Source organism: Ochotona princeps, chromosome 16, assembly GCF_030435755.1.
Source record: "Ochotona princeps isolate mOchPri1 chromosome 16, mOchPri1.hap1, whole genome shotgun sequence".
NCBI classification, from domain to species: domain Eukaryota; kingdom Metazoa; phylum Chordata; class Mammalia; order Lagomorpha; family Ochotonidae; genus Ochotona; species Ochotona princeps.
The window spans coordinates 21,424,987-21,448,343 of record NC_080847.1 but is presented as its reverse complement, the minus strand read 5'-3'; the positions used below and the strand labels follow the sequence as shown (position 1 = coordinate 21,448,343).

Sequence of the window (23,357 nt, the reverse complement as noted above, 5' to 3'; positions counted from 1 at the left end):
TGGAAACAGACCCACCACAAGAAATCAGAAGATGGAAGGGCTGATCAGCTGTGTATATCCAGTCGCACCGCACCCCATAAACATGGGTCATATGTCAATTATAAAGAAACTACCATGCACAGGCAGGAGGTGAAACTTGTCACAGAACAGCCTGGCATGGGCTGGGAGGCCATGGGCAAATTTTCAGCATCTGATCGGAAGTTTGGCAACCAGGAGAACCCCCACATGGCACCTGGGGAGACCTAGGCCCTTTGGACAAAGCATGGCAGCTTCCATCCCAGAGCTGTCACTGTTCCAGTCTCCAACCTGTAAATGGCAGGTTGGATTCTGGGTCCCAGGCCTGCATAGTTCAGGGCTGTGCTGGCCTCACGGTCTGTCCGCCTGTGTGCAGGTGCCAGGCCCACAATTTCAGGCCATTTTCATCATGAACCAAGTAGCTCGGAGAAGTTGTTGGACTTCTTTAGGGACTGCATGAAGGGAACGTTGAGGTGCACCCCGTACCCCTCACAGGGACAGCAACAAAGAAGGTGACTGTGAATGGTGACAGTCCAACATGGGAGCAGGGTACATCTTCCTCTTGCCGTCTACCCCCCAGCGTTCTGCTTTCCACATGCCTCACACAGGTCATCCCTCTGTGCCCTCACCTTCCACCTCTGCAGAGAGCATGACCACCTCCATCTCACAGATGAAAAAATGAAGGTCCAAAGGGGCCAATGCAATGGCTCCACTGGCTAGTCCTCCACCTCCACGCAATGGCATCCCATATGGGTTCCACTTCCCATCCAGCTCTCTGCTGTGGCCTGGGAAAGCAGTCCAGGATGGCCCAAAGCCTTGGGACCCTGCACCAGCCTGGGAGACCCAGAAGAAGCTCCTGGCTCCTGGCTTCGAATCTGCTCTGGCTGTTGCAGCCCTTTGGGGTGTGAACCAGCAAGTGAAAGATCTTCCCGTCCCTCCTCCTTTCTATAAATCTGCATTTCCAATGAAAATAAATCCTTTAAAAAGAAAAGAAATTAAAGCCAGAGAGGCCCTACCTCAAGCGTTGAAACCAATGACTGATGGAAGCAGAATTCTAGCTGTGTCTGCCTCTGGAATCCTCAACTTGGACACCAGACCATTGTCGTTGTGGCTCATAAACACAAGGTCCTCCCCACCACCCCTCAGCACACAGAGGTCAGCATGCTGATCTCCCTGGGAATGGCCTTGCCCTAACTAGTGGCCCAGCCTGCTCCCATGCCATCCTCCAGGCCCCAGGGAGAACACCCTCCTTGCAACCCTGCTGACTCCCACATGGGAGACTACTGCCCTATTCTCCCTTCTCCTCCCCTCTACCCCAGCCTCCTGCAAGCATCCCCCTCCCCACAAGGCACACACTCTTCTGGTATTATCAGTGGCTCTAGCAAAGAGAATAAACATTCAGGGACTAAAAAGCCCTTGCCTGCCACATCTGAAGTTCCATGCTGTGAGACTGAGACTCAAAGGGAGGCATGAGACATGGGAGGCAGGCTCGGGGGAGAAGCCATGGGGTATGTAGAACAGGCGCAACAGGAGAACAGCCGGAGAGGTTGGGCTGAGAAGAGGGCTCAGGTTTCAAAGGCAAGTCAAGGCCCTCAGAGGGCAGAGGGCAGCTGCAGGCACCGAGTTCAGGGACTTGAACCTGGGCACTGGAGCCCCCAGGCCAGCAGTCCCTTCATGCCCTGATGTTGGTCCTAGGCTAGAACCCAGAGGCTGAGCAGCTGTGGGACCCTGCTTTGATATAGGACATGGTGGCAGGAGTCAAGGAAAAGGCCACGTCCAGCCAGGGCTCCTCCTGCCCCTGGTACATGTGGACTGTCCTCCCTGGGGGAAAGGCAAGCTCAGGTTACACTTGGGAAGCACCAAACACAAACCAGTACTTCCTGGTAGACCACGAACAGGGTGGGTTTTGCCTATGGTTAAACACAGCAAGGCAGACACCAACACTTGCACTGGCCCAGATATAGGGCCACTGGGCGTGCCTAGGCTCAGAGAAGGGACCAGGAGCCTTCTCCAGGACAGGCTTCCCCTGTGGCCACAGAGCATAGTGAGCGCGGCCCTGGTCCCACCTGGTCTCCCAGCCTGTCATGAAGCTTCTGCACCAGGTGCTTGTGGTGCCGGCACTCCTTGTCCTCACCCCATGCCTCCTCGGACCTGTACAGCACATGCTGTGCTGGTTCTCAGAGCCACACTAGTGGCCTGCTCCTCCTTCTCACCAATCTGCTTTTTGAGACGTGGAAGAACTCACGCGGGACCCCTGGGGAAAGGATGGAGTACAGAAAAAGGAGTGCTGAGGTGGGAGGCGGCTGGCTGGGCCCACAGTGGGTCACAGTGGGATGGGGGGAGGCACTGGACCAGCCCTGAAGCAAGGCCTGGCTGTGTATCTTAAGCTTCCAGGAAGGCCTCTAGTTTCCCACTGGGGCTACATAAGCTCTCATGCTTACCAGGCTTAGGCCCTGGCCCTTAGGGCTGCCATTCCTCACCATGCTGGGCCATCATGGCCCAACTCCCTCCTCAGGGTTGCACTTACATCCCAGGGCCGGTGCCCGCACTGTGGCACACAGGCTAAGCCACCCCCTGCCGTACAGGCATCCCATATGGGTACTGGTTTGAGTCCAGGCTGCTCTACCTCTGATCTGGCTCCCTGCTAATGCACCTGGGAAAGCAGAAGATGGCCCAAATCCTTGGGCCCCTGCTACCCATGTGGGAGACCCAAAAGAAGCTCCAGGCTCCTGGCTCCGGCCTCTCCCAATTCTGGCTATTGTGGCCATTTGGATAGCAAACCAGTGGATAGAAGATCTCTTTTTGTCTCTTATCCTCTCTAACTCTGCCTTTCAAATAAATAAAAAATAAACATCATAATAAGGGAGGTCAAGCGCTGGGTGGGATCCCATTCCAAAGGACTCCAAGTGTCCTACGGTTGGCATTGTCAGTATCTCCACACCTCCCATGCTGGGTCCTCCTATGACAACCAAGCAAGATGAGGAGTAACCTGTCCATGCAAGACAACTTTGACTCCCAGCAGGGACCTGCCCAAGGCCACACACCAGGATTCAGAGCTGGCTCTTTGATGCCACACTTGTCCTGCCATTCGGGCCTTCATGGCCCACCTGCTTCTCCACAGCCCACCACTCGTTCCCTGGGAAGAAGGAACAGGACAAGCAGTGCTCTGGCTCTCTGGCAGTTGGCGTCTTTACTTCTACAGCAAACACACTGGACTCACTACACATGGACATCAAAGTGGCTACCTAAAATGGAGTCGTTCATTTTAAAAATCCAGATTCACACATTTTTGGAGAAGACTGAAAATGACATGAAATTCAGCTATACAAAGTTATGAATAGTATTACAAACCGTTTTTGGAAAGCAATGGAAAAGGGAAAGCTAGCAGTTGGAACACTGTGAGCCTGAGTCCGCAGTCTTTTCAGGAATCTGCTGAGGGATGCCTCCCCAGGACAAGGACCAGCCCCGCTGCAGGCACTGGAAAGAACCCAGCCAGCAAACAGGCCATGTGACCATTCACCGCCCCAGAATGGAGGGGGAAGCGGGCCCTTTGAATGTGTACCCCTCAGTCTTCATGTAAAAGCCACAAACGGGAGGGTATGGCTAGCCGAGGGGAGGGGGCAGAACTGGGCTCAAAATGTCCCATGACTATCATAAATCCTTTCCAGGTTTTGAGATCCTTGGCTGCCAGCAAGCTCAGCTGACTCCGTGCACCTGCCAGGCACACAGCCTCCTGGCTCTGTAACCCACCTGTCCCCCTCCTACTTACTCCCCATGCCTGAACACCCTGTACCCACAAGTCCCATAGGCAGTGAGACCTGTGGAGGGACTCTTGGATGACCCAAGAGAATAACTGGCCTTCAACGTGTCTGGGTGCTGTCCAGGGCATCCTGGCAACATAAGGTTGGCCTGTGGTCCAGGTCACTAGGCAGACAGATGGCGTGGGGTTAGGGGGAAATGCAAGGGTAGAGGCCATTCCCCCACTCTGGGTCCCCAGGCCTGGTCTTGGCCCTGAGGCAGGGCTGCAGCAAGCCCCCAGATGCTTTGGTTCGCACACTGAGAAGGGAATACTCCTTTGCATCTGCTGGGGAGACCTGGAGCTTGGCCCCGCCTCCTCCCTCCCACGTTTCACACTAGTAGTTCTGCCTGGCCCGAGCACACCACAAAAGCGGAAAGAGGTTTCTAAAGCCAATGCAGTGCTCAGCCCTTGCCACCAACATGCCACCTGCCCTCCCTTCCCCATGGGTGGCATTGTCCCTAGCTGAGGATGTCAGAAGAACTCTGGGTGAACCCTGGCCAAGGACCCTCATCCTGCAGGTGCCTGGTGGACGCCTGACCCCTTATACTGGGGCTGAAGGCAGGCTGTGGTCCACAGTCTGCTACCCAGTCTCTAGGCTCCGTCGCAAAGCTGGCCATCTCCCTTACCAGCAACCTGGGGGGAAGCCCTACACCAAGCCTGCCTCTGGGTAACAAGCAGGCCCGCCTCCTTGGGCCCAACTATGAGCCACCTCTTACCAACTTTCCTGCTTGCTAATTAGCTCAAAAGACTTGGGAGGGCTGGGCTGGTATCGCCCCACTTGCCATCCAGTCTGGCTCTGGTGCCCCAGAACCAAGGGAGGCTGGTGACTCTCGGCAAAGCAAAACCTGGGGAGGTTAGAGGGTTATGGAGTCAGGTGCGGCCATAGCCCTCTGGCTGCACTGCTGCCAAGCTGGTGCCAGGAGTGCTAAGCACGGGAGCCCTCCACTTTTTGTCCTCACTCCAAACCTTGAGCAGGGTTGGGGAGGGAGGACAGGTAGCTGAGTGTGAGGCAGGAAAGTCCACACACACGCACTCAAGGCAAGCAAGCAGCCACCTGGTAGGCGCCCTCTGCCGCTGCGGCGGCTGCACTGTGCTGCGCGCTGTGTTCCTGCAGCAGGGCCACGTCCAGAAAGCGCTCCCCGCACCACACACACTTGAACTGTTGCTCCCGGGCATGAACGCCCTGGTGCTTGTTGAGGTGCTCACGCTGCTTGAAGGCCTTGTCGCAGTTGGGACACTTGTAGGGCTTCTCCCCCGTGTGCACGCGCCGGTGCCGCTGCAGGTCTGAGGCGTACTTGAAGCGCTTCTCACAGTCCGGGCACTTGAGTGGCTTCTCGCGCACCGGGTCACAGCGATGCTGCACAAACTCCGAGGAGGAGAAGAAGCGGCGCTCACACAACGTGCAGCGCAGGGGTTTCTCTGTGGCGGCGCAGTGTGTCAGCTGGTGCTTCTGCAGGGCCGAGGCCCGCTTATAGGCCTTGTTGCACACAGGGCATTTAAACGGCCGCTCAGTTGTACCCGGCAGGCACTTGTGCCGCAGCAGCTCAGCCGACTGGTCGAAGCCCTTCTGGCACACGGGACATTTGAACAGAGTCTCGAGTGTGTGCACATGCTGGTGGTAGAGCAGGTGGCTGGGCTGCCCGAAGCCTTTCTCACACAGGCCGCACTTGAAGGGCTCCTCTGTCTTGTGTGTGCGCCGGTGCCGCATGAGTGCGTATTGCTGCTTGAAGCCCATGGGGCACAGGTCGCACTTGAAGGGCCTCTCAGCGCTGTGCGTGCGTTCGTGCTGCCGCAGGTCCGAGGGCCGCTTGAAGGCCTTCTGGCATTCGCCGCAGCGGAAGGGCCGCTCGCCACTGGGTGTGCATGGGTGCTGTAGCAGCTCCGAGGACTCTTTGAAGTGCAGCTCACATACGTTGCAGCGAAACAGGTGGTGCTCGCCTGAGTGTGCATACATGTGGCGCACAAGGTGCGAGCGGTGCTTAAAAGTCTTCTCGCACACAGCACACTTGTAGGGCCGCTCCGAGCTGTGCGTGCGCTTGTGGTGCACCAGGTGGGAGGACTGGCTGAAGCTCTTGTCACACAGTGTGCACTTGTATGGCTTCTCACCCGTGTGGATCCGCTCGTGGCGGGACAGCTCTGACAGGTGCTTGAAGGGCTTCTGGCAGATGGGGCAGCTATAGGGCTTCTCGGCCTGCTCCACAGAGGCTGTGGGAGCTGAGGGAAGGGAAGGCGCCGTCGTGGTCACCGGCTCTGTCTCAGCATGTTTGTAGGTCTTCTCACAAATGGAGCATTTCACCAGGCCTGTGTGTGAGCTGTGGTGCTGTGCCAGGGAGGTGAGCAGCGAGAAACCCATCTTGCACACACCGCAGACGAAAGGCTTCTGTTCGGCCTGCACACACTGGTGTTCCAGCAGGTCAGTAGCCTGGTGGAAGAGCTTGAGACACTGTGTACACTGGAATGAACGGTCATGGCCTGCCAGGCACTGGTGCTCGTGTGGGCTGGACAGGTGTGCCAGGTCATGACCACACACCCCACACTTTGGGCCTGGCTCCCCTGCCGCCTGCAGCGGTGCGTGCTGGGAGGGCTGCAGGCCAGCATCAGGCTGCAGGAGGATGCCATACACAGCACAGCCCAGGGGGTTCTCAGCCGTGCCTGGGGGCAGTGTGTGCTCAGCCAGGGCCGGCGGGGGCTCTGCATGGTGCTGGGGCTGCGGGGGCTGGGGCTGCTGGGGCTGTGTCTGTGGTGGCTGCTGCCAACTTTCCGACATGCTTGGGAAGATGAAGCGGGCTTTGGAGAGTAACGGCTTCAGTTTCCTGCGTGAAGTGACCCAGCCCAGGGAGAGGAACAACAGGTTTAGACAGGCACCTCAGACAAGGCACAGAGGAGGGTCTGGGCCGAAACCTGAGTCATTGACCGAGAAGACAGCACTACACACAATGCTGTCTACACAGCAGGCTGGGCTGCTCTTCTCTGCCTTCCCCAGGGATGGGTTCTGCAGGGAAGAAAGAAATAGTGAGCCTGAAGTAGGAACAAGCAGCCACGCCCTGGGCCCTCCCCCTGCACGCAGCCCATGCACGCAGCCATATCACAGAAGGTTAGGGTACCCGAGGGTAGAAGACCTGCTCCCTTAACACATGGCCAGACAAGCCGCTGGCAGCTCAGCTTCTCCGAGCACATGGCATGGTCGTGGCCACAGTGTCACTCCAATCCAACACCCCCGGGCCCGGCCTTCCTCAGTCAGGTGTTTCTGAGCCCAGAGTCCGAGCTGATGAACAGAGACCTGCCAGACCCCCCTCCTGGTGCCACTCTGTCTCAACCCAAAACAGCACTGCCCAAAAGACAGGCTGGCCGATATGCTCTGTCTGCCAGCCCAGGGACAAATGGCTGCTAGGCATCATAGTGAGGACAACACATGGAACCAAGGACTGGCTCAAAGACCCTCTCCTGCATAGGGCTACCCAACCCCCTCCATCTCCTCTCCCCCCAGGCCCTCTGCTCTGACCATGCACCTGTTCTTTCTCCATACTAGGATAGCCGGCCTCCGGTGCCAGGGCCTGAACTGGGCAGAAGACAGCCCCTTAGACCTGCCCAGCTTCAAGGTCCACATGGCAAAATCCACTCACCCTCTTTCCCTGCAACTGAACATTTCCAAGAACGGTCTCCTCCCCCCCCCCCCCCAAAGGAATCCTAAAGCATCAGCTTGTAGGAAAACAGCAGAAATGGTCTGTCAGGGTGGTGTGGAATACAACTCACTAACCACCAAACATTACCTTCTAGAGATAGCCACGTTTTGGTGTCCCAAGACTGCTGCATTCTGGGTTGTCAGCCCCCTGCACTGTCCTTGCCCAGACAAGAGAAACTCTAAGTCACCACTCTGTGACAGTACAGGCAATAGCAGCCAGGGGCAGAAACTTCCCGAATAGGATGCAACCCACTCCCCAGGGTCCCAGCGCACCTGCCTCCTGCACTTCAAAGTTTTGAAGTTTTTCCTTGAGCAGGAGAAGGAGGAAAGAGACACATTCCCTGACCCCAGCCCCTAGCTGTTTTGCCACAGAAGCATGAGTCAAACCTCAGCATCCACCGGGAAGGAAGGCCAGGGAGCCGCTGTTCTGAGTGGGAACTGCAGGCTATGGGAGGAAGCAGGTACCACTCCTCCATTCAGGAGTTTCCAGGACCCAGAGAGGCAGGTGGACCTCTCTGGGGTTATTTTTTTCCAGCTGCCAGGTTCAAGGCTCCCCAGCTGTGCCCGCAACCCCACTGCCCAACCAGGCCAGGAAAGCCCCCACCTGACGCCCCACCCCAGCCCTTCCTTCTTTCTCCCTGGGAAACCAAATGAAAGCCGATCACCTCCCGCCTGCACAGCTGGGCCTCCTGTCAGCCCTCGTCCGCAATGCCCCGGTCGTTGCGGCCCAAGCAAGGCTTGCGGCTCGCCTCGAGAAAAGGCCCCAGGGCCGCAAACCAGGCCAGGGAAGCAGCTGCGCGTCGCAGCCGGGCCTGCGCTTCCCAGGAGCTCAGGAGGCCGCGGCGGCCACCGCCGGGGTGGGGCGGGAGCGGGGGGAGCAACCAAGGCGGCTGGGGAAAGGGTGCGGTGGGCGCGGGAGTGGCCCCCAGTCGCGGCCCCCGGGCGCCGCACCGCTCACCTGCTCCAGGCCGCCGAAGGGGGGTGGGGGCCGGGCGCGGGGCGGGCGGCGACCAGCTGCTCTCTCGGCCGCCTCTTTATTCCGGCTCCATCAGCGGCGGCGCGGCCTAGGAGCTCTACCAATCCCCGACCTCGCGTAGCGGCTGTTTGCCGGCCCGGGACGCAGGAGTTGGGGAGCGAGGGGGTGTGGGCCGAACGGAAAAGGCGACCGTGCGGCCGGGGTAGCGGAGCCGAGGCGGAGGAGCGCCGGGAAGGGAGGGCGGGAGGACCGACGGACGGCCTTGCGGAGACCGGCGGACGGGCGGGCGGCGCGGGGGCCAGGGAGGCGGGGCCGGGGGAGGAGCGGCCGTCCGGGCGGCGGCGGCGGCGGGAGGAGCGGGCCGCGCGGAGCGAGGTTGCCCCCTGCCGGGGACCCCTCGGCCCCGGACGGGTCGCACACTGGAGTCCCGGGGCCCCAGCGCAGAGGCTGACTGAGGGAAGGCGTCCGGCTCGCAGACCAAGCGGCTCCGGTGGGGGACGGGGGATTCGCCCCTGGCCGGACCGCTGCACCTGTCACCTCTGTAAGCCCCTCTGGCCTTGTGGGATTGACCTTTCCACCAACTCAGCTCGACCCCCGGGGCGCGGACTCTGGGCAGGTTTGAAAAGGGCACTCTTGGATGTGTGAGATGGACTTACACACACTCGGGGAAGGAATGGGGTGACTCCGGGAGCCTGAAAGTAGTACGCCGTGCGCAGCCGGGGGAACCCGGACACTGAGGCTTGGCCTGCGAAACACCTCCAGGTCCCGCCGCGTGGCTCCGCCCCCTGGGCGGGCCGTCTCGGGCTCCGCCTCCCGGGGAACTTCCGGCGCCGCGGAACTGCGGGGAGGCCGGTGAGGTTGCGGGCGGACCGTCCCCAGCTGGCGGAGCGCGGCCCCATGAGCGCGGCGCCCCTGGTGGGCTACAGCAGCAGCGGCTCGGAAGATGAAGCTGACGCCGCGCCGCCGTCCAGCCCCGGGGCCGGGGGCCGCGGATGGTAAGGAACGAGGAAGTCTTCTTTAACGTTATGTGCGGATTCGCTAGAGCCCACCCGACCCAAGCGAGTCGCGGAGGAGCATGGGGGGCGGCTTCCGGGAACGGAAGGGCACGGTTGGGAGGTTCGGATCCCCGCCTCCGCCGCTGGCTCACGCAGGCTCCTGAAACGCGTGACTGAATCATCTGAACCCAATGAGAATCGTAATAATACCTGGAGTGTTTGGAAACGTTTTCCTTCATGCAGTCAGTGCTCACTGAGCATGCACCCGGGCACAGGTGCATCCGTCTTTCCCTTCGTAGTCCTGAAGGCTTGCTTGCCGAGTTGAACTTTCAGTGAGTGACTCCATCAGGTAGAAGTGCACTTTAAGGAAGAAGAAACTGAGGCCTAGAGCCTGAATTGCCCCTCCAGCACAGTCCTGTACAGCCGGGGAAGGTGGCCGGCAGCCACGCATGGGGGCCAGGTGCACAGTGACTTCTGCCTCCCAGAATCGCTGCAAGTCCCCAGTGAGATAGGCAGCTCTTTAGCTGCCTCCAGCGGCTGACTGGGCGTCTCCACCCCGTGTCGGGGATTCCTAGGACCAAGGCAGGAGGCTCACTTTGTTTTTCTTCCTGCAGCGGCCGGAGCCCCCTTCCCAAGGAGAGATTCCCAGTGCCCGAGAGCGTGCTGAGCATGTTCCCAGGCGCTGAGGAGGGGCCTCAGGACGACCGGGCAAAGCACGGCGGGCGAATCCGTAGCTTCCCCCACGAGCGGGGTAACTGGGCCACCCACGTCTACATCCCCTGTGAGTGCTGGGGCCTTGGGAGGGAAGGAATCAAGGCCTGACTGGGAGAAGGAAACCAGAAACCTGTGCCACTGGTGGTGGCAAAGAGATTGACTCAACCAAGAAAGCAAGGTTTGAGAGCTGGGAATTTCTCTCCCAACTCTTGACTTCAGGACATCTTAAATTGATGTCCTGAAATCTTAAGTATAATGTTGCGCCCCTCCCCCAGCTCAGGAGCTTATGGGGAAGATCTCAGGGCCATCCCAGGATGCAGGTGGCATTTGCTGTCCAAGAGGGCCAGGGGATTCTGGTCCCACCTCCATCCTGATGAGCAGATTGTCTAGGCTTCAAAGGGTGGTTCACTCCACTACATCTAACGCTTGATAAGAGTCAGGGTCCTTGCATCTAAAACGAGAAGAATAATAATAACATCTCTTTCCTGGGAAGATTAACTCAAAAGAACATGGCAAACTATTTTTTTTTGCATAATTTGTGGGGTTTTTTTTAAATCCTTTATTATTTTATGATACGGTTCCATACGCCCCTGGGATTTCCCTTATCCCCTCCCCAATTTCCTCCCCCCTAACCCCCCGAGTTCCCCCATATCATTACTAAAGTATAGTTCTTCATACACAGTCATATGTCCATTATTGTGGGCATGGACAATGGCAGAGAGTCCATCATCCTATTGTCAATATAGTAAGCAGTTTCATTGGGAGTCCATTTTTAGTCAGGAAGTAGAGCTACATTCTGCATTGTATCCTCACATCTGGATATGTTAGTCTCCATTTCACAGTTACTGTACATCCCCTTAAATGAAAAGCCACAATACAAAATCAACAACAGAAAGAAAAATAGAAATTTACAATGATACGGCAAGCTCTAAACACAGAACACAGAATGAGACACGGCTCCTGTCATGAACATGGTGTCCCTTTTTTCCCACTTACAGAAGGCAGATGTGATGGTTCTTTATGGCCAAGGCATTTGGGCAGGTGGGGTGAAATGCAGGCTGCAGAAGGGTCCATAAACCATGCCGTTCCAGTCACATGTTTATTATGCACACATACATACATATGTATATATGTCCAGGAGCATACAAGAGCAGTTGTCATAGAGTTCCTGGTGAGAAATGGGGATCCTGCAAAGTCCATCAAGGGAAACTGATGAACGAATGCAGTTTCTGGTTTGTGAGTTGCTATACATATGTGATAATGACCTAGACATTTCTGTACTAAGAGAAAAGATGTACGGTTTGTAGTTTTATGTGGATAAATGGTTGTTGAATAGTTTTAATGGGGCGCTTTCCATTTCTGCTAGTAAATAAAATGTATATATTAGTGGGCACATTGAAACTCTGACAGTCCTCGGGGCAGTGGTCTTGAAAGTGGAATGTGCAGGGGCTGGCACAGTGGCATAGCAGGCTAATCTGTCTGCTAATGATGTCATCGCATACAGGCATCAGTTCATGTCCCAGCTGCTGTACTTCCCATCTAGCTCCCTGCTTATGGCCTGGAAAGGCAGCAAAGGATGGCCCAAGTCCTTGGGACTCTGCAGCCACACAGAGACCCAGTAGAAGCTCCTAGCTCCCAGCTTCAGATTAACTCAGCTGTAGCCATTGTGGCCATTTGGGGAGTGATCTAGCAGATGAAAGGTCTCTCAATCTCTCTGTCTCTCTCTTTGTAAAATATGCCTTTCAAATAAAAATATATCTTTTTTTAAAAGATTTATTTTTATCGCAAAGTCAGATACACAGAGAGTAGTGACAGAGAACATCTTCCGTCTGATGATTCACTCCCCAAGTGACCGCAATGGCTGGATCTGGTCTCATAGGAGGAATTAGCAAGTATTCTCTCTGCATCTGTCTTGTGAAAGGGATTGCAGAAATTTGATTTAATTTCTTTCTTAAGTGTTTGAAGTCATTCCCCAGTGAACCCATCTGGGCCCGATGCCTTCAGTGTGGAAAAGCTGTAATTGATTCAGTTCAGCAGATTGTCTATTTTTCTTTTGTGAGTTTTGGCAGATGTTGTGTTTTCAGGATCTGGCCCTGAAAACATCTAGATTATCACATTTGTGAGCAGAGTTGTTCATTGTATTCCTTGAGAATCCTTGTAATATCAGTAGGGTTTGTAACTAAGCCCATCTCATTTCTGTCATTGGGGATATCTATGTATACATATTTTTAAATTTTTTTTCGCTTTTTTGAAAGGCAGAAGAACAGGGAGAGGAGAATAAGACAGAAATCTTCCATCCTCTGATTCACCTCTCAGATAGCTTCAGCGCCAAAGCTGGGCCAGACGGAAGCCAGGAGCTTCTTCTAGGTATCCCACATGCACGCAAGGGCCAAAGTACTTGGATCATCCTCTGCTATTCGTCCCAATCACATTAGCAGGGAGCTGAATTGGAAATGGAGCAGCCAGGTCCCAAACTGACATCTAAATGGAATGCCAACATCACAGGTAGAGGCTTAGCTTACTATGCCACGATACCAGCTCCAACATCTTCTGTTAGCCTGGCTAAAGGCTTAATGGTTTTGTTAAAACAAGCGAACACAAAACCTACTTTTGGTTTTGTTCATTTTCTCTACTTGCTTCTTGTTTTCAATTTATTTGTGTAGGTTTTTAAAAATGTTTGTTTGGGGCCCAGCGCCGTGGCGTAGCAGCTGAAGTCCTCGCCTTAAACACACCAGGATCCCATATGGGCGCCGGCTCTAATCCAGGCAGCCCCACTTCCCATCCAGCTCCTTGCTTTTTGCCTGGGAAAGCAGTCGAGGACGGCCCAAAGCCTTGGGACCCTGCACCCACATGGGAGACCTGAAATAGGCTCCGGGCTCCTGGCTTCAGATTGGCTCAACTCTGGCTGTTGCAGCCACTTGGGGAGTGAATCATTGGACAGAAGATCTTCCTCTCTGTCTCTCCTCCTCTCTGTATATCTGACTTTGTAATAAAAATAAATAAATAAATCTTTAAAAAAAGAATGGGAAAAAAATAAAATAAGATAAAATAAATCTTTAAAAAAAAAATGTTTGAAATACAGAGACCAGAGAGAAAGAAAGGGAAAACACTCCCGTCTGCCATCTGCTGAAATAGCTAGGGGTGGGTAGCACAGGACTAAGCCAAAGCCTGGAGCCTCAACCCAGGCCTCCCAGCAGCTTGAGCCATCAGTGCTGCCTCCCAGGGTCTGCGTTAGCAGGAAGCTTGCCTCAAAGCCAAAGTCAGGTGCAGGTGTCTTAGCTGGGGTTTTAGGCAACATGCCGAATGTCCTGCCCTTGATTGGTTTTCACCTTGCTTCCTCAGGCTTTCATTTGCTCTTCTCATTCTGATTTCCTGCGTTGTAATGAGTGTGAGCAATACTGTGGAAACCATTCCTCCAGTCTCCTCTTTCACTGTTTCACAGCTTCGATATTGTGTTTTCGTTCATTTCAAAATCTCTGTAAATTTCCTTTCGAGATCTCAGCTGTGGACTTTATGTTGTTTAATCTACATGTGTTTGGGGAATTTTCCAACTATCCTATTGATTTCTGCTTTAATTCTGTTATAGCCTGAAGTCACACATTGTGTATACAATTTAAATTAGTTGACAGAATTCTTAATGCTTATTCTCTGTCTTCAAATTGTGTTGTTTGCCTTTCAGTATACCTTACAGGTTTGGTTTGGTTTGGTTTGGTTTGGTTTGGTTTGGTTTGGTTTGGTTTTGAATTTGAGAGGTAAAGAGACAGGGAGAAAGAGACCTTCCATCTCCTGGTTCATCTCCCAGATGGCTGTACCTAGTAAGGGCCAAGCCAAAGCTAAGAGCTGGGAGTTCACTCTAGGTCTCCCCAGGAGTGGCAGGGTCCTAAACACTAGAACCATCTCTTGCTGCATTAGCAGGAAGCTGGCGTCAGGAGCAGAGCCAGGATTCAAGCCCAGGTGACTGATGTGGCATGTGAGCACCCCGGTGTTGTCTTAACCACTGTGCCAAACACTACCCTGGATTGCCTTCTTGGACATGATGTCTTGGGGGGGAAGGAACTGCTGTAAAGAGGCTTTTACAGCTGGGGCCTGGGACTTGGGGCCCAGTTATCATCCTGATTAGCTCTGGGCCAGGGGAGCCTTGAACTTTCTAGAGCTTCTTAGGTTTCCTCCCTTACACCCGAGGGTCTGCAGCTGGGTTTCTCCCCTCCCCAGTCCAGCAGAATCTAATGCAGCCTCCACGGTGTCTGCAGAGGGCAGACCTCATTCCAAAAGCAGAATGTCCCTACAGACTGCAACCCAGCCCCCTTTCCCTGCCGACCACACAGAGGCTTTTCTCCTGGGGTCTGTGGGAACCTGGTAAGATTCCAGAGGGTGAGCATCCCCTGCCTGGCTCTTCCTGGAGTTTTTAGTTCTCAGAGTTGCACACGCTGAGTCCCATTCAGTCCTGCATGATTCATCATTGCAGCCCAGGTCTCCTCACAGAGATTGCAGATGCTGGGTTTCTGCACTTTGTCAACCCCTTTAGGCCGCTGGGAGCCCCTGGGAGCTGCTCCTCTTACACAGCTAGGAAGAGTAGGGGCCTTTCAGGCCATTCCCTGTTTTACTTGTTAGGATAGGATGGCAATTTCCAGGCTTCTTTTTGGCTGGACCTGAGACCAGAGGTCTCCTGCATGTTCCTTGTTGACTCGCATTCTTTACAATAGTGTAAGTTACTTCCCTAACCTGAAATGTATATTCACATGTTACTAAAGGGGAGTGGGGTGGAAAAGGTTGCTAACTGAATACAAAACTACTATAGCTAACAGTAATTTATGTTGGGGCCCGTGTTGTACTGCAGTAGTTTAAGCTGCAGCCTATGACACCCTCAGCTTCCCATGTGAGCTCTGGTTCAAGTTCCGGCTCTTCCACTTCTGATCCAGTTCCCTGCTAAGGAGCCTTGGAAACCAGCAGATTATGGCCCTAGGACTTGGGCCCCTGTCACTCAAAAGGAAGACCCTAATGGAGTGTCAGGATCCTGGCTTCAGCTTGAGTCGTTGAGGCCATTTGGGGAGTGAATCAGTGGATGGGAGAACTCGCTCTGTTTCTGAAATGCTGCCTTTCAAATACTTACGTCTTTAAAAAAACATAATTGGGAAAGCAGAGAGACCGAGATCTTCCACCTGCTGGTTCACTCCCTAAATATCTATAGAAGCTGAAGTACTGGGACAAGCCAAAACCGGGAACCTAAAACTCATTCCAGGCCTTGCCTATGGTGGCAGAGACCCAAGTACTTGAGCCGTCACCACTGCTTCCCAAGGTGCACATAAGCAGGAAGTTGGAGTCTGAGACAGAGTGAGGACCTGAACCCGAGAGTCTCCACTATGGGATGCAGGTGTGCCAGGCAGCACCTTAACTACCACGCCCAACATGCAGACTGATTTGCTCCATATTGCCAAATAGTAGAAGAAAGAATCTGAATGCAAATAAATAGGAAATATAGAGTGATGGCTGTGCTGGTTACCTTGATTTGATCAGATGCATGGAGATACCATAAATGTATACAACTAGTATGTGCCAATTAAAGATAAATAAATACTGGAATACAGAGGTGGATTCACAGGTGGTTTTCTACTTAAGCCCAGAGTGAGAAGAGTTTCTCTCTGCCTTTTGGGATTCCTTCACCCACAACACTGCAGCTAACAATGGCCGCCCTGTCCACTGTTCCCTGCAGATGAGGCCGGAGAGGCATTTCTCGATCTGCTGGATACATTGCTGCACCACGCGCAGGTGCATGTGCCACGACTGGTGGCCATGGAGGCCTTCCACCTGAGCCTGTCGCAGAGTGTAGTCCTGCGCCACCACTGGATCCTCCCCTTCGTGCAGGCGCTGAAGGAGCGCTTGGCCTGCTGCCAGCAGTGAGTACCTTCCCGCCCTTGCTCTGCCCCGGAACCACCCGACTCCCCGCACTCCCCTCTGAGCAGTAGTGTGGGGTGTGTCACCTCAATAAGTGGGCCAGTCCTCCTGGGATGACCATGTAGGCTCTCACAGGATGGCAGTGGGGATGAGGCTGAAAGTTCCAGAATTGCCTCTGATAAGACAAAAGATGCTATCAGTCAGAAAACTCCCCCCAGGAGCTCTGCATTGTCAGGACCCAGCATCAGTCCAAGTCCCAGTCTTGAAGCAAAAGATGCTCCTAGGCTCTCTGCTGGCAGCACATCACATGGGCATTAGTACCTCCAGTCAGGAGCCCAGGCAGGCCAACACCTGTGTGTCTTAGTGTCCTATGTGCACACGCAGATCATGGTAGAGTGGTGGCTGCCCAAGAACTTGGGAGGGTGAAATGAGGCCAGGCATGCCCTCCGCATGGCCCTTGGGAAGGGCAGAACTGGACCCCCCCTCGCTACTTTGTCTTGCCCACCACTCCCTGTCCCATCCCTCCTCTCCAACCACAGACAGCTTTCCTGCTGGGTCTGACTGAACCAAGCCTTGTGCGTTCAGTGCGACTCTCCTGGGTGGATGGCATCTCCCCCGGAAGCCCTCCATGCCCAGGACCATGGCTCCTATGGGTTATTGGTGCCTCCCCAGTTCCAGTCATTACCAGACCCTTGCACCTTCCAGGACCTGGGCTCCTACAGGCCACACCTGTTGGTCTGTGAGTTACTGTATAACCTTCTTCCAAGTGCTGTCTCACCGTAGGCATGGGGGAGGGGGTATTGCTGTGGAATGACTAAGCAGGGACAAGGCAGGCCTGGAACATCCTCCTTGGAGCCCTCAGGGTCCACTGGGGACCTGTCCCTCCCAAAAGCCACCATCTGGGTGGCAGTTTTCTAGCGTGTTCACCTGCAAAGCCTTCCTCCATGTGAGGAAGGTGGAAGCCCACTCTGAGGTATGTGTGCCAGGTGAAGACCTGGGCCCTCCTCCTGCTAGAGCCAGCCTCCCTAACAGTGGCAGTTGGACCAGCAGCAGTGTCACTTAACTCAAGATACCTGATGAAGAAAAAGAAAGATACCTGATGGAGCATGGTACTTGGCATGATTGTTAAAAAGCACTAGGAACACCCACCTCCCAGGTCAGAGTGCCTGGGTCTGCATCTCACTCTGCTTCCATTCCTAGCTTCCTGCTAATGCACACCCTGCAAGGTAGCAGTGGTGACGCAGCTGTGTGGGTCCCGGTCGCCCCACATGGGAGAGCAGACTGAGGTCCCCGCTTCTGGCCCTGGTGCTGCTGTTGGGGGATTCCCTGGGGAATGAATTCACGGGTGGAAGTTCTCTCTGGCTGGCTGTTTCTCTTTCTGCCGTTCGAATAAATGAAAATTGGGAAAAAGAAAGAAAGATTGACAGGCTCCCTGCATCAGGCCTGAGAGGACTAGGAGTGAACTTGGACCTGGTGGGAAGCCACGACTTGGGGCTTTCCTGCCTGCAAGTGCCTTGCCAGGACCTCTGGGAACTCTGTCCAAAGGCCCTTAGGAGAACTGCTAGTCCCATGGGGCATGTGTATGTGGCTTGTTCCCTTGCTCATCCAGGGCCCCCAGGGTTGGCAGCCTCTCAGGGGATGGGGCTGATCCCACTCTGCAGGGGAAGTGCTCTCTGCCCCATGTCCTGGGCCCAAGTCCTCTGTGGTAGAACCATGGGTTCTCCTGGAGCTGCAGGCTGTGGAAGACCTTTGGTAGAGGGAGCTGCCGAGGACAGTGATCCCTCTGGGGTATCTATGGTCCTGGAACACACAGCACTTACCTGGCTCAGCCTGTAGCAGATCTGAAGGCAGCACGTGGGTGAGTGTCAGTAGCCATAACTGAGCAAAGCTGAAGGTGAGACTAGGAACACAGTCTGGGTCTCTCACGCAGAAGGCAGAGACTTGGCCCCTTGAGCTGTCACCTACTGCCTCCCCAGGGTCTGCTTTGTGCAAGAAGCTGTTACCAGGGACCCGGCGCGATAGTGTAGTGGTTAAAGTCCTCGCCTTGCACACACCAGGATCCCATATGGGCGCCGGTTCTAATCCCGGCAGCTCCCCTTCCCATCCAGCTCCCTGCTTGGGGGCTGGGGAAGCAGTCAAGGACTGCCCAAAGCCTTGGGACCCTGCACCCGTGTGGGAGACCCTGAAGAGTTCCTGGCTTCGGATTGGCTCAGCTCCAGCTGTTGCAACCGCTAGGGGAGTGAACCATCGGACAGATGATCTTCCTCTCTATCTCTCCTCCTCTCTGAATATCCGCCTTTCCAATAAAAATAAATAAATCTTAAAAAAAAAAAAAAAAAAAAAAAAGAAAGAAAAAGAAGCTGTTACCAGAAGCTGAGATGCCCAGGTACTCTGACATGAGAGTGAGCACCCATGTGGCGTCTCAGCCACTATGCCAGAGGCCCGCACCTCTGCCCCAATTGTACAGCCACAAAACCCACTTCTCTTCATTAAGCATAGGTAGAAGCAAGGGCTGTGGACTCAGGCAACCTTGAGTCCCAAATCCTGGTTCACCCAAGTCAGCCTCACCAAGTGTCAGTTTCCTTATCTAAAATGGGCATATTCAGGGTGCCTGCCTCATGGATGCCAGGACACTCTGCAGGCTGACATGTGCAAAGCTCTGAGCTCTGTCCTTGGCACATGAGAATTAACCTTGTTGCTTGGACGTTTTTTCATTAGAAAGGAATGAATTGGACACAAAATGGTCTATTATCGCCTACTCAATGAACAAGACTTTCTCAGTTCTTATCAGTAAAGTTGACGTTTCCAATTGTTTATTGAATGAACTGTTAGGGTAGGATTGCTGCTGGCTTCTGAATGGTGCTGGTATTACCTGAACAAGGTGATGTGAAAGGCTTGTCCGCTCTGTTTTAAGGTTCAACTTACCACCTGGATTAATAGGTGATGATAGTATGGGTTGATTATATTATCATTGTGCCATCGACACAAGCCATGTCTTTCTGATTAGTTTTCTTGCTCTTCCTGACCAGAGATAACTCTTACACATTTCAGATTCTTCTTTACTGCCAACCAAGTAAAGATTTATACCAATCAAGAGAAAACCAGGTAGGTTCCCCCATCCTTCCAGAAGATTCCTCAGGGCAGAGGTTAAGAGGCACTTTGTTTCTTGACTTGTTTATCCCAGTTTTCTGTTTGTTTTGAAACAACTCAAGGCAGCTATTCCCAAGCCTGACTCTTTCATTAAGAGAGCTAACTGGGGTGAGGGTGGGAAGTAACAGGAGTGGGAGGCACCGAAGTGGGGGAGCCCTCATAGTGCAGAGAAAAGGGCCTCAGAGAGTCAGCAGCCCTGTTACGCTGAGCCTGTCGTAGCTGTAAGGCTGGCTGGTGTCCTCGTTCTGCTTAGTTGGGGTCAGCCCCTTGGAGGCATGCATCACCCTAGGTTACCTGTCAGGCCCATGTGACGCCCTCTGACGCACAATGGTTCAGAGAAGACACACACATTGGAGTGGCAGAGGAATACGTGAAGAAGTTGCTATTGTCAGGTCCTCAAAGCCAGCACCCTGGTCCAACAGGCTTTCTAAGCAACATCCTGTCTGAACTCCTCCAAGGGCTCAGCACTCAGTCTGTACTAGACACAGTTGTTAGTGGCAGCTACACTGTACCCAGCACTTGCTGCCAGAGATGGGACGGTGACAAGGTCCACACAGCTCTCACTCATGGGGATCTTACACTGTGTGCAGGAGAAAGATCCTGAGCGAGTAGGCAGGGTGTTAACAGTGACAATGTGATGTGGTGGGTTTATATGTGATATGGTGGGTTGTCAACATGCATTGCCAGGAGGGTGCCAGGGAAGATGCCTGGGGGATGCCAACCTGCACATGGCAAGGAGCCAGCTGTGGCAAGAACCACTGTGGTAGGCACAACAAAGGAGGTGACTCCAGTGCAGCCAAGAGCTTGGGGCCAAGAGCTTGGCCTCAAGGACGCCAGTGAGGTGGAACCCACTGAGCCCATGGGGGAGCAAATGGGGAAGCAATGTTAGCTCTTGCAGGGCTGCCAAGGTCAAATAAGGACTTTGGATTCCCAGCAAGGTGGGAGCTGCTGGAGGGGTTGGGAAAGAGGTGTATTGTGATGGAAGCTGGTGACTGTCAGCCTGTCCTATGGCTGTTGGACCTACAGAGAGATGGAAGGGAACAGGCGGGACATGGAGACCAGAGAGGATCAGGCAGCATGAGCCAGGTGCAAGATCCAGTGGTCTGGTGGTCCAGACTGGGTTGATGGTAAACAGCATTTGAGATACCCTGCATCCACTGAGGTTCCCAGCAGCTAGATTAGTGGAAAGTGTCACTTTTGCAACAGGGCATATACAAGGGAGACATCAGCTGGAGACAGAACTGCTGGCCTCACGGCCTAGGTGGCACAGTGGGGTGCAGGTCAGGAGTCGGGGATGCCAAGAGAAAAAAGGAGGGAAGTGTGTCGGGGTGGAGGGAGATCATCATGAGGCCCGTTGGCAGCTTCAACCAAAACACTTGTGGCAGAGGGCTGAACAGAGGCTGGGGAAGCAGAAACATGAGGTAGATAAGAAGTTTCAGCAAGAAGGAGGCTGGCTGAACACGTGGGTTCAGGGGAGGGGTTTGAAGAGGAGAGGGAATGGCTGAGTGCTGTAGCAGAGGAGGGGGTGCCAGGAACTGAGTCCTCCAACAGGACCCAAAGCATGGCTGCGGCCAGAAGCCTGGAGGCGCGGAGACGTGACCTAGGAGTCAGTAGACCTGGGGGCAGGAGGCACATGGGTTGGAGCTAGGGAAGGAAAGTTTAAAGACAGGAGGAAGAGGAGGAGGAGGAGGAGAGGGATTCCCTAGGGAGATGGGGCACCCTTGCCTCAGGCTTCATGGCTTTGGGTCTGCAGGCGGCCGCTGTTCCTGGAGGCCACCCCTTACACCCCTCTGTACATCTCCTCAGGACCTTTGTAGGACTTGAGGTCACCTCAGGCCACACCCAGCTCCTGCACCTGGTATCCGAGGTGGACAGAGTCCTGGAGGAGTTCGACCTCACCACTTTCTACCAGGTAAGGGCAGGTCTGGCTCTGTAAGCTCAGCTGCCCCTGGATTCAGGCCAGCCTGCAACAGGCACACCCGGAAACCCTGAAGAACTTGCCCCATGCAAAATCCCCAAAGCCAGTCCATACAATATGCCCAGCCCTGGGAGGGCTGCAATGACAGCCGGGCCTGCCCGAGCACGTGTGGTCACCGCATCCCCACACTTCCTCCTCAGGACCCTTCCTTCCACATCAGTCTGGCCTGGTGTGTGGGTGATGCTCGCGTGCAGCTGGAAGGGCAGTGCCTACAAGAATTACAGGTAAGTGGGAGCAAGGGGGGCTCTGAGCCCTGGAAGCCATGGTGTGAATGTTGGAGGGGGAAGGGCCAGGCACCCACATCCTAATGCCTGGACACCCTGCGACCTGGCGGAGCATGCCGACGCAGGCCCTGCCCCTCAGACTGGGCCCTGGGCTGGCAGCAGCTGCCGCACCAGGAAGCTCCTTCACACAACCAAGCCTGGCTCCACTCAGACCTAGGAGATCAGAACTGCATGTTCATGAGCTCTCTGGGAAGCTACGTGCACGTGAAAAGGCTGCAGGCCCAGCCTCTCACCCAGCGGCTCAGGGCTTGGAAGTGAGTGGGCTGTGCTGGCCAAAAGGAACCTGGGTGCTTGGATGGGAAGGTGAGAAATTTTGCTTTTCCACCCATGCCCTTGGAGGAGAGCCAACCATGTGTGTGCCACGCAGGAGTGTGGGCTCAGTGTCACCAGCACTTGGCGGTTCCCAAGAAAAGCCAGCAGCAATGCCTCACTGTGTGACCTCCAGTAACCATCTTTTGCAAGCCACACAGAACGTGTGAAGGCCAGAGATGGCCCATGGGTCACCACAGAGCCACCTTTCATTTGGCCTAAATACTAGAAGCAGGAAAGAACCCTGGTTCCTGGGTCCCTCTGACCCAGGCCCTGCTCTAGCTTGCAGGTGCATGTAACCCAGGTCTCTGAGCATCCATGCCCTGGCTCACAGTCTGGATGACAAAGCCAACCTCTCCAGATTGTGGGGCCGCCAGCCCACATGGCCCTGAGCTCCTGTAGGAGTCGGGGAGGCTGCTTCTGTTTGCAGTGCCCTGTGCTCCAGGGTGGCCCTTCACTGTTACTTTCCTCCTCTGCTGTGGGCGGTAGGAGATCGTGGATGAGTTTGAAGATGCGGAGATGCTGCTGCGGGTGCTCGCTGAGCAGGTCCGCTGCAAGTCTGGGAACAAGTTCTTCTCCATGCCTTTGAAGTGAACCGCAGGGTCCGTCCAAGTCCAAGTCCCAGCCCCTCTGCAGAGCAGCAGAAGCAAAAGAGCCAGCAGCGTTCTCTCGGCCTCCCACTAGGAGGCGGTCGTCACCTTCCAGCCTGGCAAGAAGAGTAACCTATGGGAGTCGGATCCTCTCCTCGTCTTTTGGGTACAGGTTGGATGCAGTGTAATGTGGTCATTTTCAGAAACCACCAGTAGAGGGTACCCTGAGCATCCCAATTCTTGCTCTGTGGCTAATACCAAAAAAAAAAGTGGTGGGGAGCGGTGGAGGTCGCCCGATTATCCCACCCACACTCTGTCAGAATCCCCAGGGTAGCTCCTCCAGGGAGCGGCCCTCCCAGCTTCTCCCACCCCTCCTGCATCTGGAGGCTGTTGGCCTCACACCAGGACTTTGCAAGCTATCAAGCTCAGCTCATCCCTGGACAAGCCCAGCTCCCAGGCCCTAGGGCGGGTAAATCAGCCTTCTTCCTTGAAGTCTGTATTTGTTTACTTCTAATCTAACTGCTATGCCCTCAGGGGCAGTGGTACAGGGTGCTAAAGTGCAGCTCAGTATCCATTTTCTCCACTCCTCCCTCCCACTCGCCCCCAGCCAGGTGCCTGGGAAAGTGAGCAGATGTTCATGCTGGCCCGGCCGTGGCCAGGAGCCAGCCTGCCAACGTTGCTTGACCTCAGCTTCCCCCTCCGCTCTCCCAAAGCAGCCATGAGGCACCTTCCCCCATCAGTGTTGCCCTGCCCGTGGCCTCAGGGGTCTGAGGGACAGGTGGAGAGGGGACCAGGTAGCAATGGAACCCTCACCAGGGCAAAGCTCTGGTCCTCCCCAGTCATCGTCTGGACTTCCCGTGCTGGATGAAGAAGTGGTTTTATGTTGTAATTTCAAAGTTTGTTCAACCAATTAAAAAATCACAATTTTTTTAAAAACTTTGGACCTTGCTGTGCTCTGCCCCTCCTCAACAAG

General features: G+C 54.7%; 2 protein-coding genes across 4 annotated transcripts; one reads left to right on the top strand and one right to left on the bottom strand.

Moving 5' to 3' along the window:
* Positions 1-4,344: 4,344 nt before the first annotated feature.
* Positions 4,345-9,243, bottom strand: ZNF319 (zinc finger protein 319). 3 transcript variants are annotated; one of them, XM_058674131.1, is made up of 2 exons: positions 9,129-9,243; positions 4,345-6,806 (listed from the first exon to the last, which is right to left on the bottom strand). In XM_058674131.1, exon 2 carries the CDS (start codon positions 6,579-6,581, stop codon positions 4,848-4,850), a length of 1,734 nt encoding a protein of 577 aa, XP_058530114.1. In that variant the 5' UTR covers positions 6,582-6,806; positions 9,129-9,243; the 3' UTR covers positions 4,345-4,847. The 3 variants fall into 3 exon arrangements, with proteins under 3 accessions (XP_058530114.1, XP_058530112.1, XP_058530113.1); XM_058674129.1 differs by lacking the exon at positions 9,129-9,243 and adding an exon at positions 8,455-8,594; XM_058674130.1 differs by lacking the exon at positions 9,129-9,243 and adding an exon at positions 8,162-8,299.
* A 26-nt stretch (positions 9,244-9,269) lies between these two features.
* Positions 9,270-23,324, top strand: USB1 (U6 snRNA biogenesis phosphodiesterase 1). Its single transcript, XM_058674128.1, has 7 exons — positions 9,270-9,467; positions 10,082-10,248; positions 15,892-16,075; positions 19,125-19,178; positions 21,030-21,135; positions 21,342-21,425; positions 22,284-23,324. The coding sequence occupies exons 1-7, from the start codon at positions 9,370-9,372 to the stop codon at positions 22,386-22,388; spliced, it is 798 nt and encodes a 265-aa protein (XP_058530111.1). The 5' UTR covers positions 9,270-9,369; the 3' UTR covers positions 22,389-23,324.
* The last annotated feature ends 33 nt before the right edge of the window (positions 23,325-23,357 follow it).